General features: G+C 38.2%; 1 protein-coding gene across 4 annotated transcripts in view; it reads left to right on the forward strand.

The window, feature by feature from the left end:
- prom1a (prominin 1a) overlaps positions 1-16,128 on the forward strand; it is a gene marked incomplete in the record, with an annotated part of 88,690 nt that overhangs the window by 38,603 nt on the left and 33,959 nt on the right. For all 4 annotated transcript variants that reach the window (XM_014028794.1, XM_014028795.1, XM_014028798.1 and 1 more), the window contains 2 exon segments: positions 3,943-4,148; positions 15,571-15,691. In XM_014028794.1, the coding sequence (XP_013884248.1) occupies positions 3,943-4,148; positions 15,571-15,691 (327 nt within the window).

Below are 16,128 nucleotides of genomic sequence, written 5' to 3' on the forward strand. Positions count from 1 at the left end.
CATTGGACTTGGTTTTAACTTATGGGCTACATGGAGAAGTCAGAGAGATTTGTGACTCAGGTATATCCGACCATTTACCTGTTGTACAGGGAAAAAGTGTGTTCAATACTTTTTCCCTGTGCCATTCCACATTATTACAAATAACTTCATTTCTGGACATTTATGGTTTGAGTTCTTTGTATGTATGGATCACTTGGGTTGTTACCGACATCTGGTGAAAATTTCATGTCATTAACACCTCTAGTAATATATTTACTGAGAAAAATGTTGACGTGTTCAATACTTATTTTACCCGCTGTATGTTAACAGATGGATGTAGATTATTGTCACTGCCTGAAATACCCACTTTTGCACAAAGATTTCCAAAAGAGAATATTTGATTYTCATGTAATAGTTTTGCCAGATTCCATTCCCTGAGCTGAATGCAGGCTAGATGGGAGCAAATTAAGCTGGGACCTGGTGGTAAATGACAAGAGAAGGTGGATGTCTTCGGAGAACATGCATGCAGCAGCAGYAATTTAGTCTTCATGAATATTTCTGTTGTTTGATCTCAGTTCAGACTTTTGAGGCTTTTTTGAGGTGAGATGTGTAGGTTTCCTAGGTAAGAACTCAAAGACTAGAAAGAATCCCACAGAAAGTGTCACAAGACAGTCGGTTTTGTTCCACCCCCACTAGGCCCAGGTCTTTTGATGTGAGACTTGCTTCAGCAAGTCATCCGCACCACATCTACATCCCTGGGGGCATGGAGTTGCTGCCTTGTGATTGGCTGATTCACTTTTTGTGCTAACAAGCATTTGGACTGGTGTACCTAATAGTGGCTGGTGAGTGTATGCCAGTGGTTCCCAACCTTTTTTAGACTTGTGTACCCCCTGAGCCATTTTGTCACCAGTACCCCCTCTGTCAAACGTAATGATAATTCTCCAAAACTATAATGTACAACAGCTGATTATTAAATGAAAATTATTTATTTAACCCCCTAGAATATTTAGTTCTCAGGTATTTTATTCTTTTCAAAGAAAGATAAAGATAAAATCATTGCCTTGAAATTGAATAAGTAAGTAAATAAATAAACCGGATAACGGCAGGTGCAGGAAGCAGCAGCGTCTAAAATACATCAGAAAGCCGCCCAAATTAGTAAAGTTCATGAGATAGTGGATTCCATTTCATGTCAAATCCGTGATTTCTGCATTGTGGAAATCATAGGGCCGTACATATTCCAGTCCTATTTTTATTTATTTTTTCATACACCTGGGAAATTGTTCCACGTATCACTTGTAAAATGCTCACGTACCCCTGGTTGGGAATCACTGGTGAATGCAACACTGTTACAAAAGTTAATTTGAACTATTTATCTAACAAACGTCCAAAAGAAATGTGCTTTGACTCTCAGCTTGTCTGACAAACTACAAACACTTTTAGACAGAACAAAGWCAGCAAATGTCTATGTAGAAAATAACAATAATTTATCATCAGAAAACAGAATCCAGATTAAGAGGGGTCTGATGATGTCTTATTCAAAATTTAACAATAGTTTAAGATTGACAATAGCTTTGTTTTTGTTTTATACACCAGTAGTTTTAACTCGAGCTACAAGTTTCCTATTTTCAGAGCACTTTATTAACCACAAYGGGCAGCTGTAGCAGAGTGGTTAGGGGAGTTATCCTGGAAGCAGTAGGTAGCCCAGCTGCCTTTAGTTGTTGTGCCCTTGGGCAAGACACTTCACCCCTAATGCCTCTGTGTGTCCCATCGCTTTACACAGACTGTAGTGTGAAGCGCTTTGAATATGCTGTTTGGATAGAATGGCCCTACATCAGTACAGTCCATTTACCACAAAACTGGTGTTATGAACACATTATTTTAAAACTCATTCATAAACTAAAAAGCAGAAATTGTTCACTGGCAAAATAATTCATGTGTGGTTCATTCTTTGTTTTATCTGTTCMAATGACAAAGGGGTTTGTGTGTGTTTTACAACTAAATTAGAAAAACACAATTGCAAAACTAAACATAAAACACTACTTCTTTAATGGTTAATGCTTTATACGTATTTTGTTAGCTCACCATTTTAGACCTTCTGGCGGAACCAAAAATCCTGTTCTGGACTCGTGAGCATTATGTTTTAACTTCTCACCATGGATATGTTTGTGTTACTTAGACTCATCTCATTTAAAGCTGATGATCTTACTGTAAACAATATCACTTTATTCCAAGTTATGCAGGAGCCGTTGCCAACATCAGTAGGAATGGTTTCTGCTTTTAAGCAGTCTTCCAGTCCATTGATATAATGTATATTTTGATGTTCTGGCAGCCATTCTAAACTCTTCTTCTGTTTCGACTTCCATCATTTCTGGTATTGCTTCACGTTAAAACAACCGTGTATTTTATTTGGTAACACTTTCTTTTACGGTACCCTTATTACCATGTAATTACAAGGTAAATTTTAATTAAATGGTAATTACTACCTTATTACATGCAATTACATGGTAATTAGAGTACAAAAGAAAAACCACGGTTAGTAAAACTACATTTATTGGGTAACTACAATCAAATTACTATTCAATAGTAACTCAACACTATTTTTATAAACAAAAGAATGCAACTAAATTTTGGGGTTAGTGGTTAATTGCAATAAAATTTACCTTTAAAACTGTCCAAATTACCTACTACTTATTTAGGTGTTATATAGTGAATTGTAATACATTACCAGGTAAGTGCTACATTACTGCAGACAATTAATTACATAGTAAAATTGCACCCTAATTACCATGTAATTAAATGGTAATAAGATAGTAATTACATTTTAATTTCATTTTTATTACCATGTAATTACATGCTATTAAGATAGTAAGTAAAAAAGTTAGCACTTTGAGATTTCCTCGAAATGTAAAGTGCATTATAAATAAAATGTATTATTAGTAATTACATTTTTATTACCTTGTAATTACATGGTAATAAGGGTACCGTAAAAGAAAGCGTTACCGATATCTGAAGCAAAAATCAAAAACTGGATTTTCAGTTAGTTTGATTTAACATTTTTACATTTCAGTTTTAATACAAAGAAAACGTAAAAACAAACAAAACAACACGTTTTCTTTTTTGGGATTTTAGTTTGAAACGGAAAAACCAAAGAACGAACTATGCACAGATTAAAAAGATAATCTTGTCTGTTTCATGTTTTATTTTTTWATTTTTTAGTTCTGCTAATAATAAATTATAACCGGCTCAGTGGCATCACCCTCTGAAACGAGTAACCCTCTCAGTTTGAGTGGTTTGTCTTCTTTCAAGAAACATTTGTTGTATAATTCAGGTTCAATCAAAGGAGCTGCTAAAGACRATGTTTCTCTGTTTCATAGTCGGTTCTTATTGAAGCAGGTTTTATCAGAAATGCAGTATTTCTCTTTTATTAGACTGGAGAAAAAAATAATAAATAAAAAGTGAACCACGGGCGATCAAGATGGGCCAGATTCCAGTGATTATTTTCTCCACCATCCCACACGTGTTGCTGTCATCTTTGTGCTGTGTGATAACAATGATCTCATCCTGCCACGTTTGAGWTTTTCATGCGTTTCTTAAAATAATGCATTAAGGGGATCTCTTATTGAATTAGCTTGTGGCAYTGGATTAGAAAGAAAGGATTTCCCCCACAATGAATATGATGCAATGAGCTCATTGTTTATGCACAAACACCATTTGAAAGAAAGAATAAAGGGATTTGAAAGCAGATGTATTAAAATGTGTTGCTCGTGTTATCGTTGGCCTCCATGTGTGTCCTTCCTCCTCCTCTAGTAAACCCTAATTAACGCACCTTTTTTCTCGCCCTCACTCCCCAAAAAATCCTCGTTTTTAATCTCTCATCATGTGCTCCCTTTTTTTAACAACCTCGCTTATGTTTCCTCATTCTTCATCTCATGTCTCCTCTCATCCTTCCTCCGCCGACCCCAGGCCATCTACTACGAGATAGGCTTCGTCATATGTGCGGCGGCGGGCCTGCTGTTCGCCGTCCTCCTGCCGATCGTGGGGCTCTTCTTCTGCATGTGTCGCTGCTGTGACAACTGCGGCGGCGAGATGCACCAGCGCCAGAGGAAGAACGCGGACTGTCGACGCGGCCTGCTCGGAACGCTGCTCTTCTCCACCTCGCTGGTCATCACGTGAGTGTGACACGCGCCGCAGAAATCTGCTCGCCTTTAAAACGTCCACCCGTTGATTGCGAGCAGCCGACGTGACCGTTATTGACAGGCGTTGTGCTCACGCGCTCATGCACAAACACACTCCAGACACACTCCTCCTCTGGTCAAACACAGTCATCAGCCTTCCCCATCCCCCATGCCGTTTGCTATATATAGTAAAGTCCTACTGTAGATTCTATGTGGCAGCACCCTTCATACTTGTGTTCAGCCTAAGCACTGATCACAATAACCTGCAGGCAGTTCTTCCAGAGAGCTCCCACTTACTGGAATCCAGAATTCTTCATTATATCAGTGCAGATCAAAAACGACAGCAAATCGCAGGGAAACAAACGGATGAATAAACAATGTGTGTGGAAAACCGTCTAACCTTGATGTTCTCCTTGACTTTTCTCATATTCATCTCAATCTGTACAACATGCTCATTCAGGAATAATTTCTAGATGCACATTAAACTAATGACTTCCACTGATGAGACTGCAATGAGTGCAACAAAGTAAAATGGATTCCTATGGTCTATAACTAATGCTGGGCTAGTTTTAATCACACACTTTAATATGACCTGCGGCTATAATTAGCCTGGACTCTGATGGCCCTAACAGTCAGACATATTTAATAAGACGGGCTGCCAAAAGGAAGGTCGTGTTCTTACACGGTTTTTTGTCTTTCAGTTTAAATGGTTGTTTCTACTTTATTTATTTATTTATTTATTCACCGTTATTTTACCAGGAAAGTCCCATTGAGATCTCAGATCACTTTTTCAAGGGAGGTCTGGGCCTGAAGGCAACCTGTTGTAGATGTTTTTGTGGGTGGGAGTACCCGGAGAAAACCCACACAAGCACAAGGAGAACATGCAGACTCCTCACAGAAAGACCCCAGGTCTGAACCGGGGATCAAACCCAGGACCTTCTTGCTGTGAGGTGTTTGTGCTGCCAAGTCTGGTTAAAAAAAAATTCTATAAAGGAAAAATCTAAATAATTTTTTTTCCCCAAAATACTACTTAAGGGGACAACTGGGAACAGTATAAGCCCTTGTGAAAAATAAATATACTAAGTATACTAAATCTTACCATACTTAGGTGTACTTGAAGCCAGACTAATCATTATACTTTAACATGCTATTTTGGAACAACTAATTTTATTCTAAATATATATTTTAGTGGTAATTAAATAATCACAATTTTAAGTGTGTTAATTATGTGCTAAAGTGAAACAACTTCAAGTATACTTTGCACACTTTAAGTATACAGTGTTTTATGTACTAATGAAATGTCCAATCAGTAAAATTTGTGTACTCTTTTTTTGTAAAGAAATTACATTAATATTTTTTGAATGTCTTTCAAATTCATAAGCAGTAAATTTAATGTAAATGTAAAGTTTATTTTACAAATAAAGCTCTGCATGCTGGATAGAAATGCTGGAGCGGACTCAGTGGACTGCTGGATTTGGACTGCTTATATCAGAGCGCTTTTATCTGACATTTTTTATGCAGGCCGATAAAATCCGATACTCGTTTTTGGCTAATATCAGACCGATATCGTTATCGGATCGAGACACCCCTACATGAAATAAATCCAGTAATAAATGTGGAATTCAGACCAATTAATTCATTCTGTGTAAGACGGATTCAAAGCAACAGCCAAAACTGCATCTCTGTTGTCTTTTATTGAATCCATATTTCAAAATAAAATCCACACTTTTTGTTTGTAGAAATATTCTGCAGCTGACATCTACTTCCCAAATAGAATGGTAGATTTTGACAGCATATATGTAAAATACCCATAAATTTATTAATTTAGCTAGGATTTTGACAAAATGTGCATGTCTTTGGTGAATTATTTTGAAAATATCTGTGTGCTCGTTCCTTTTCCTGTTAGTGCGGTGTGATCTTTGTGGATTGACTCCACTCTGCTCCACCGTCCGGCAAAAATAGGATAGAACCCGTGCGCACGCTGCCACCCAGCACTGCAGTGCGTATGCAGTGTAAATGCGCTTATTGATGCGTGTGTTTTTACTGCAGAGGGCGAAGYGGACGCAGTGTAAATTAGGGATGAGATGGTATCTTGAAAGCGCAACCCTGTTTTTTTGTTTTGTTTTTTTTACAATCTGCAAACCTACACTAGTTTTACACATCAAGATCATTTGTATATAAAACAGAGTATTCAGAGTGTTAGAACAATGTAGGAAAAAGACCAGCTTGTGACTTTTAAAATCGGTTTCTCTGAAAACGACCCGCAAGAAATTCAATCTTCTTTTGTCTCTGGTTTTCTGTCTCCGTGACTGTTGGAAATGAATCTTCAGGATAAACGCCCTGAGAAAGCAGCATTTGCTCTTTTGCTCCGCTGAAGGAATCCAGGAGTGTACCTAATTTGACGTTCTTTGACTTTTCCTGTCGTCACGTTAGAAGAGATTCCACAGCAACATCCTAGCAGCCTCGACACCAGAGGCTGGGAGCGTCTTCACAGCTTTTATTAAATCTCCCCAGCTACCAGGCAGGGATGCAGCACAGACTCTAATGAAGCAATTACAGGCTGTGGAGGAAAGCAGGCAGCCCAGGCACAGACTGCTTTTTACTGCCACAGGAAAGCTGACAGCCAGGCTCACAGGAGTGGCGGCAGAGATATTTATTTTCCACGAAACGCTAAAGTCAGATTAGGGTGTGGAAGAAAAGGTGAGAACACCGAAAAGGCCAAAGATAAGCTAATGAAGTAAGAACAAAACAAGCTTTAGATTCTATTTTGACATTTATGTTTGATGTTAAAGTATTAAGGTTAAATGTTTTCTATTGATCAACTTATTGAAGCGTAGATATCTCACTCTGTAGAATGGTTTCATAATGACTTGTGAAATAAACTTGGTGAGGCCACTTCCACTACAGTGCAGGGGCAGAGCCAGGGGGTGGCCAGGGGTAACCATGGCCACCACAGACAAATCTATGGCCACCCCATTGGCCACCCTGCTGTACACACCCCTTACACAGTAAAACAACHTTTAGGRGTGTAATAATCCTCCTGAACAGTTGGTGGCAGTRTTTAACAGTTTGAACCATTACCAAGCTCTATCACTGAAGAAGAGTAAAGACAAGGAAGTGATGGTTTTCTTTATATACAGAACATATGCCCATGTAATCTGACTTATAGTGTCAACTTTAGGACTTATGGTGACAAATGTTTATTTTATTTTATTTTATTTATTTATTTAATTTTATGTTCTGAAGGCTGCATGATGCCCTGTCCCTTCTGGTTATGAGTAGGCCTATCACTAAATCAGAAAAAGTGAAACACCCCTCTTAATTCACTGTTGGTGGTTATCAATGTTGCACCTGTTCATCGGGTAAAATTATTATTATTAGTTTGAAACATGCAGTTGAGGGTCATCATTATTTGGCACAATGACATATGTTACAATTAAAAATAAATCAAACAATATAAAAGTAAAAAGCACCCCTAAAGTCACTGGATATGATAAATTTTGACTGAAATAATTCTTAAATCAAGTGTTTGTTTACGTGGTTAAAAGTATGTTAAACAACCTGGTAAAATACACCAGAATGCTGGAAAGGGCAACTATTTCATTAAAAATTTTCTGGGGGAGGACCCTCAGACCTCCCAACAGTGTGTCCCCACCACTTTTAAAATGGTTCTGACGTCCATGTTTATAAGGTCGTCACTGCCTGTATAAGGACATAAGGAAATGACCAAAATGCCAATATATGCAGAAACTTTCAGGTAAAAAATGATGTAATTTTCTTGGCCACCCTTGTGTGAGTGGTGTCTGGACACCCCTGAGAAAAATGTCTGGCTCCGCCACTGCTACCGTGCCGTGCCGTGTCCAACCCACATAAGCACCTGGGTCACTTTTGTAAAGGTGATGAAGCCAAACATTAAAGGAGCGGTCAGTGAGCTGCAGATGTAAATGTGAATGAGTAATGTTCAGCGGATTAAAGAAGAGCTGGAGGGTTTTCGGATTTGATTCACTCGGATGCTTGTTGTGCATTAAACGCGTGTTATCCTGATTTAACTGTGCAGCACATAGAGGCAGAGCAAAAATCTGCCAAGTTTACAGCAGGTGTGAGGCTGATCTGTGGTTGTCTTTAGATATTCTGTAGCAGCTGAGATGTTTCAGCTGAATTTAAGCAGAATGGCATCACTTTAACCTGTCAATGAAAACGTAAAAACATTTAAATTCGTTATAAAAAGTYATAGAGAGGGCATGAGTTGTAAAGYAAAYGGCATTKTATCCTGATGATGYCATAWAGGCCTGGGCTGAATATGAATGTGCATGACACTAACAAAAACTAATTATTACATTCATATAAAAATGCACATTATGTCAGCATCACTTMAACAGTTAATCAAAGCCAATTTTACAGTCTTTCAAATCAACACATACATTAGTAGTTTTACCCAGATAAAAGCTTGTTAAAGGGGACAAAAAAAATCCAATTTTTTTAGCTATTAAATACATTTTGCTGTGTACTTTGAGTTTCTAGGAGTGCAGAAAATTTWAATTTGGTCCCTCCCAGTGCTGTGTCAATTATATTCAGTTTGAGTCATATTGATCTACCCGTTAGTTGACATCTTTTCATTAACTTGTAAATAAAAGGTTTCTGTGCTGCTATATAGTCGTACACSCCTCYATCAAGCTAGAATGGATCGCTCTGGAAGCTACAGATTGTGTCAGCATCACTCAAACAGTTAGTCAAACTTACAGTCAAGTTACAGTATACAGATCAGCAGATATACATTTATAGTTTTGTCAGCTAAAGGCAAAATATAAATATTTGAACCTTATCTGCACTCGTTTTGTGGTGTTGTTTTTAACTTCATTATATTTTTATTATGCTTGGTCATGCAGGTTTAAATATGTGTTCAGGTTCAGACATCTTGTGTCTCATTAGCCTACATYCTAATCTTTATAATCTGAATTTCAAAAACAAAAATTAATACAGTAGATGTGTTTGAAGATGCAGATTTGCATCTTTATTAAAACTATGTGAGGTAGCCCGTCTTCTGAGCAGCTGCAGTGCACGTGCAGCTGCTCCAGCGCATCACGTCTAAGCCCTCATGCATGTGGATTATAGCGATGCGACATGTTGCATTTTGTCTGCCAGCTATCATAAGGCCACACCACTTATTATTAACAGCACAGCAGAAGCTATTTGAGTCACTTCTAATCGGCTCTGAATCCTCTTGACCCGAGTKTGGATTTATAATAATAAAATGAAAGATTATTCCCTTTGTTGCAGCCAAGTGGAAGACCTCTGCCTCATGYTGTTACCCAGCATGCACTTCAGCAGTCTATTTCAGTCGCTGGGTGTCCAACAGTATTAACACAAAAGGGCCCTAAAATTATGGGCTTAGTAATTCATGGCTATTTTGCTAATTAAATGGGGTCTTATTAAAGATGAAGTAGATAGCATGATCGGTGCATTCTGCAGKGTGCATGATAAAAGGCAAGACAGACAGGTCTTTGTTCACGTTCAGTGATTCAAGCCCACAGAATCCACAGTCTAAAGATTCCAGACTCCGTATATAATTTTATCTCTCTGAAAAGCTTTAAAATTTATATATATATATATATATATATATAGTGCTTGGCACGTTAACGCAGTCGACGCATAACTGTGATAATTTAACAGATTTTTTTAAGGATGTTTTTTGTCAGTCCTAWTGAGTACTATGAGGAATATAAGATACATGAGGCCCCTCTTGTCAGGAAAATAGTGCAGTAAGCAATCAGAGGTTACAGTGAAAACCAAAAGAAAAAATGTACATAGTGTGTCACACAGTGTTGCAACATAAAAACGTACACATTCAGCCATAGCAGAGTGATCGTTTGTTTAAAAAAAATTTAGATTAATCGACATTAATCGCAAAAATATCTCGAGATTTATCACGATTAAAAATTTTAATCTATGTCCAGCACTTTTCTTTATTTTCTGTGAGGTTTCTGAACTACTTCAAATTATCTGCGATGGAATTGTTACGAAGGTCTGGACTTACCAACTACAATTTCCTCATCTTAATTCTCCTCTGGTTCTGGGTCAGACTCTGGTTCCAACATGTAAGGCTGGATGGACAAGTCTTCTGTTGTTGACATCTTTTAATTAAATTGTAAATTAAACCTTTCCGCAAGCTAGAAAACGTATACCCCCGCCCCTTCTCTCAAACCGGAGTGGACCGGTCTGGAAGCAGGAGGGGGGCGGGGCTTGAAGCATCTTGAAGGAACAGTAACAAAACCAGCTACTTTGAGGCACACATCAGAAAAGTGGTGAAAGAGGAGCTGGTAAAGTTAAAATAAGGAGGAATTCTGACCAAATCATTGTAGTTCCACTTTAAATGTGAAAAGGAAGGATTTAAAATTGTATAAATTAATTTCTACTTTAAAACACAGTTTTACCTAATGTTGTCAAATATGAGCTTAACAAAACATACTTTTAACAAAATGCAGCAGTTGCAGCTTGTAAAAACTCCATTGTGTAACATTATATTAATGCATGTTAAATGATAATATTGCTCTACTTTTGTGCTTCGGTTGCTGCTTACACAGTCTCATTGCCCTGGAGGCTGTGGCTCAGACTTTGGTATTCACGTCATCCCAGGACTGTTTACAGTGGAATTAATGGTCTGTTGTTTGTCTCCCGTCAAACAACTGCAGCAAGTCCTTTGATGGAATGGACTGAAACTTACGCAGCATACTTACAGTGAGAAAGAAAAGCAGCAGCCAAAAATGAAGGAAAAAAATCTGCACAAGCCTGGGAGTCAGAGAACTAAACTATYCATTGTCTGGTTGCATCTTTTATAGAACAGAAAGCTGTGAAAGGACGTCTGGTTCAGACAGTRACCTGGCAAGCTCAGGAGGAAAAACGAAATGATGACTAAAAGATAAACAACGGCTGCTCGGGGAGACAACGGAAATTTTCATTGAATGATAACAAACCATCCAGAGAGGGTAACCGAATCTTCTGGCTGCTGATTTAAATTCCAACTGTATACAAACTGAACGCACCTGCTGGAAGAGAATAAAACACTAGCTTCATGGAATAAATTATGACTTTTCAAACACCGTAATCACCAGAGAACATCTGAGGGACCTTCCAAGAACAATACATAATAATCCATTGTTTTGGTTTCATGTTGGTTTAGTCAGTTTTGTGTTTTAAAAGATGGCAGCTGTCCTCGTGAACTTTTGAATTCAGGACTCTCATTTCTCATCTTGTGATGAGTGATGTCAAAATTAATACAAATCATGTTGAAGAGCTGAAAGAAACTCAATGAATCTGACAGCTTTACATAGTTTCAGACCTTTTTAGACAGAGTTTAGTGTCTTTTTTGAAGGTGGAAAACAGAGAACCAGGGCTTTCAGTGTGGAAAACAAGAGAAGAGCTGAAAGGCGACTGTCCCAGGCTCGTAACTACAGTCACACTGAATGCAACCATTGTTAGAGTTTGTAAAAAAAAAAAAAAAGAAAGCTATGGAACCAGCAGACCATGTAACACTCACTTCCCAGCCCACAGTACTGGCCTAGATTCGGGGGCCTTTACACTAGAGCAATGCTCCTCTTCATCTGCTGTTGTGAGGCTTCCAGCTCCAGGGAAAAGTTTCATGTGTCATTTGGCTTTGGCTCAAACRGGAATTAGAGCCCTTTTTTCCAGAGTTGTTGAAGGTAAATCCTTCTCCCGCTGTGTTTGAATTATCCCCTCGGGTCAGAAAAAGGCRCAATATGAAAAAGAGGCCAAACAGTTGTCCAAGCTTTTTGCCAAAGTTCAGTGAAGTGGGCCAGTTTAGGAGTTACAACACCTTAAAGCAGGACAACAAGTCACGTGTTTCATTTGTAATTAATTATCGAAAATTCATCTTTTTTTTTGCCAGAGTCTGCGTGTATACGTACGTTTGGCAGTCACGTCAGATTTCTTCATGAATGACTGAAAGGTTACTGAAAGTAATCACTGGATGCACGTCTATAAACTTAACTCTTAGAGTCGACCCAATTTAAAATGGTTACAACAGCCAACTCATGATAATAGTTATACTATTACAAAAAAATGGATTTTCACAATAAAGTTCACTCCTGAGACTTTTTTTATTGGTTGTCTATTATCCAAGGTTGTCATGCTTGTGTAGTTAGTATTTGTTTCATCATTTAGGATCTTTTTTTATTTAATATTTACCATTTTATTAGGGATGCACGATATATCGATATTGATATCGGTATCAGCCGATATTGGTCATTCTTTAGAATATCGGCATCGGTCCGATATGTAAAACTGGGCCGATATTAATGTCCAATATTGATTTACCAYCTTTTTAGCCATGCGTTTCTGTTTTGGGACGGGAGATGGTTGGTTGAGCGGCATCTGTTTGATCATAATAGTGATATTGACGCTGCGTAGCCAGGAATAACTGAAGTAGAGCCATGTCAGAGGTCTGGTTGTTTATTTACAGTATTAAAAAAAAGACCCAAGTGTGTTTGTGYGTATATGTATAATATAATTTGTGTTTATGTAATATCGATAAATAYCGGTTATCGKCCATAACAGCAATAATTATATYGGATATCGATATCGGCTAAAATTTTCACATCGGTGCATCCCTACATTTTATTACTTATGTCAAAYAATAAATCCAATATTTTAAGTGTTTCAAACATTTAATTCCACAAAGCTCCAGGCTTCCTCCTTGAAAAGCTGATCCAGATTACAGGGACCCTGCTGGACTCAGACAGRGAGACGGAGTGAGAGACAACAAAARGGAGGCAGAAATAAAATGAAAAAGAAAGTCAATCAAGGCACAATATGTTTAAAAATGAGCAAGTGTGGCTTTGTCTGCTAGAATGGAACTAGAGTTTAGGTGAAGTAAAAAAACAAGAAAAAACAGCCGATAAGAGGAACATCTGACACAAACAAGCAAAAAATGAAGTGTGAATTCATAAACGTAATAAAAAGTTTTTTTTCCTCAAAAAAGGAAAAAAAAAAACAGGTGGACAGATATAAAGTGACAAAAGCTTTTAGTTGTCAAAACGTCCATTTTCACTTGGTTGTCTCCCAGCCTTGTCGTTTGGTCCATTTTCTCATCAAGTCTCAAATTGATCGTTGGCAGCGTTCACTTTGTGCCCACTCAGTATTTATGAGTGGGCACGTATTTTCTCATCATCACATCATAACAATTCAACCAGCCAGCAGGATGAATAAAAGTATCTTCAGAGGGAGCTGCTAAAGAGAAGGATGTGTTTAAAGGTTCATAAAATCAACATTACAATTGGCAGATAATATATTTAAAAGTTTTCTATGGCAACTTTTCGAAAGTCTTAGACTAAGATACTTTTAACCCTTAATGCTATTAGTATATATGTCCCCCGCACATACGCAAAGCACCAATGCACCTGAACTCCGAACAGATTTGTTGTTTTGGGTGGGGGTCAGGAGGGGGTGGGGGGTACTCATTGTACAGCCCAATAGATAGCCCTTCCTCAGAGCTAAAAAATAAATAAATAAATAAAAATCTGAAGCTCCTATGTTGAATTGTTTTTGAGTTAGAAGCATTTTTGTATGTCCAGACACCCTCTTTTCAGATGGAGCTCCCTCCTCAAATACGGGGTCTATAATAAAACCGCTGGCTGGCGCAGTGTAGGTCGGWCATATCTATATTCCTACAAAATTTCACACTGATCAGTGCAGCCGTTTCCATGCTACGATTGATCAAAAATCTTTGCRTGTGGGGGTCATAGTAGTTAGCAATTAGCTATAGCTTAGCATGTGATTTTCTACGGAGAAGCAGCTAACAACTACGTCGCATTCAACAAAATAAAATATTAGGGCTGTGCATTGGCAAGAATTTGGTGATACGATACATATCATGACACAGGGGTGACGATACAAAATATGAAATATTACGATACTTTAAGCAAGATGATAAATTGCCATTTTTTTCCTCAACATTCTAATATTTAAAAAAAACTCAGTTTCTTTTACATGATTACTCACAATGCTAATGTTTCCGCTGGTGTTAAATTCTGGTTCTTTAGGATGGAGGAGCCAAATGGTGGGCTGACTGCTGCCAACTAGTGGTTGGAGGCTAAATTACGACACAAGAATGAACCACTGGCCTGAAAGTTTAYGTTTCAAGCCTTAATTAAAAATTGATACATTGCTTTAGAGAGTTGATATAATATTGGGAAATGAAATATTGTGATAATTCAATTTTTTTCTAATTTCTCATTAATTTACTCCATATAAGATCTACTGTGTTTTATTCTACAAGTATTGTAGAGTAATTCTGAACCACAACTGTTTGTAATCCAGCATTAAAAGTGGAAATTGTCATTTTAATGTTAGAATAAATCCCATTCTGACAGAACAAGACTAAATATGACACCATTTTCCTCACATTCAGTTTATGCTGCTCTTTATTCTTAACAAAACACACACACAGCACTGCCTCTTTATTGAATGAGTCACAACACCTCAATTCATCTGGATTGAGCTGAAGCATCCCAGTGGCATCTGACTCAGTCCTTTTTGTTATTCCTCTCTGCAAGTCATCTCATCATTCATAAAGCTGCTCACCCTACAGAGGCACGGCTCTGAACGAGGGATAATTGCAACGTAAAACATCTGCGCCAGGGGTTCMGACTTCTTCAKAATCCATCATCTCAAAGTTTTCTGGCCATTTTTTCTGCAGTGAAATACCCCCCAAACCATAACCGTTCTCATAGGAGCATGGAAACGGACGTAGAGTGCCCGCAGTAGCTGCGAGGTACTGAGCAGGAAACTCAGCTGGGATCAGAACGAGTCATGGAAACGGCCTATTATGATTATTATGGGCTGTCTTTCCCTTGATGTTGTTGAAGCTAATTAAGCCTCGTACTGAGCTGCTCAGGTTTGTTTGAAGTATTCAACACTTTAATGTTCAGCTTTATGCAATCCTGGGTTTTAATGTTTGATTTGAGAATATAATCACTATCCTAAATCTTACTTTTGAGAGCTGAACATGGATGCAAAATGAGACGACAAATTCAAATCTCTTGAATGAAAGTGTGACTCGTCTACAACCAGCAACTTGCTGCGGATAAAAATGGATTTAATTCAATTAAGGTGTGGTTTTGTTTTGYMTTTTAGCTGACAGCACACTTCATGGCAGACACAGGCACAYGATAATTTATATCCTGACAGATGAGCTTATTCAGTATTCAGTGTGGCTTTCAAGGAAATAAGACTCTACAGGTGCTTTCATTCTATAAGTAAATATGGTGGTGAAGACTGACCCCTACTGTTTATGAGCTGCCATCACTGTTCTTTATAAAACCTGGTGTTTTCAAAGCAGCAGGGTCCACCTGGGACACAGGTAGAGCTACAGTGAAATCTTTATATTTGTGTTTGTTCACAGGATCGGAGTCCTGTGTGCTTACGCTGCCAATCAGAACCTCAGCTCTCAGGTGAAGAACATCCGACGGCTGGTCAACAGCAACATGAGGGACCTGCACACCTTCGCTAACGACACATCGATGGTGAGGCACACAGATCCTGCTGAAGCTTTCYGTTTGTTTCAAATGAATAGCCAATWATTCAATGTGTGGGTTCTCATTAAATATAGATTATCTGCAGAGAGCAACAAACTAATAATTGCATTTTTAACAGGTGCATAATTTTGTTTTCAATTTTTGTTTTCATTGCTCGTGCGCCATGATGCAGTTTACTTGGCATCTGAAAATACTTTTCCTCAAAGGTATTTTTAATCTGAAAAGAGCTTCACTGAGTGAGAACTAATGTTGAGAGCTCAGCAGACAGTTTCAGTTTCACTTTCAGTTTCAACCAAGAGCCTGCAGGAGTCATGGGCAGGGTTTGTGGTGAGTGGGGGACGAGGTGCGCTCTGCCATGAGGAAGTTCTGCTTAAAGACACGTCCCAGAGGCATTTCTGGTCCCAAAAGGCGTTTCTGGTCCCCAC

Source organism: Austrofundulus limnaeus, unplaced genomic scaffold, assembly GCF_001266775.1.
Source record: "Austrofundulus limnaeus strain Quisiro unplaced genomic scaffold, Austrofundulus_limnaeus-1.0 Scaffold808, whole genome shotgun sequence".
Lineage (NCBI taxonomy): Eukaryota > Metazoa > Chordata > Actinopteri > Cyprinodontiformes > Rivulidae > Austrofundulus > Austrofundulus limnaeus.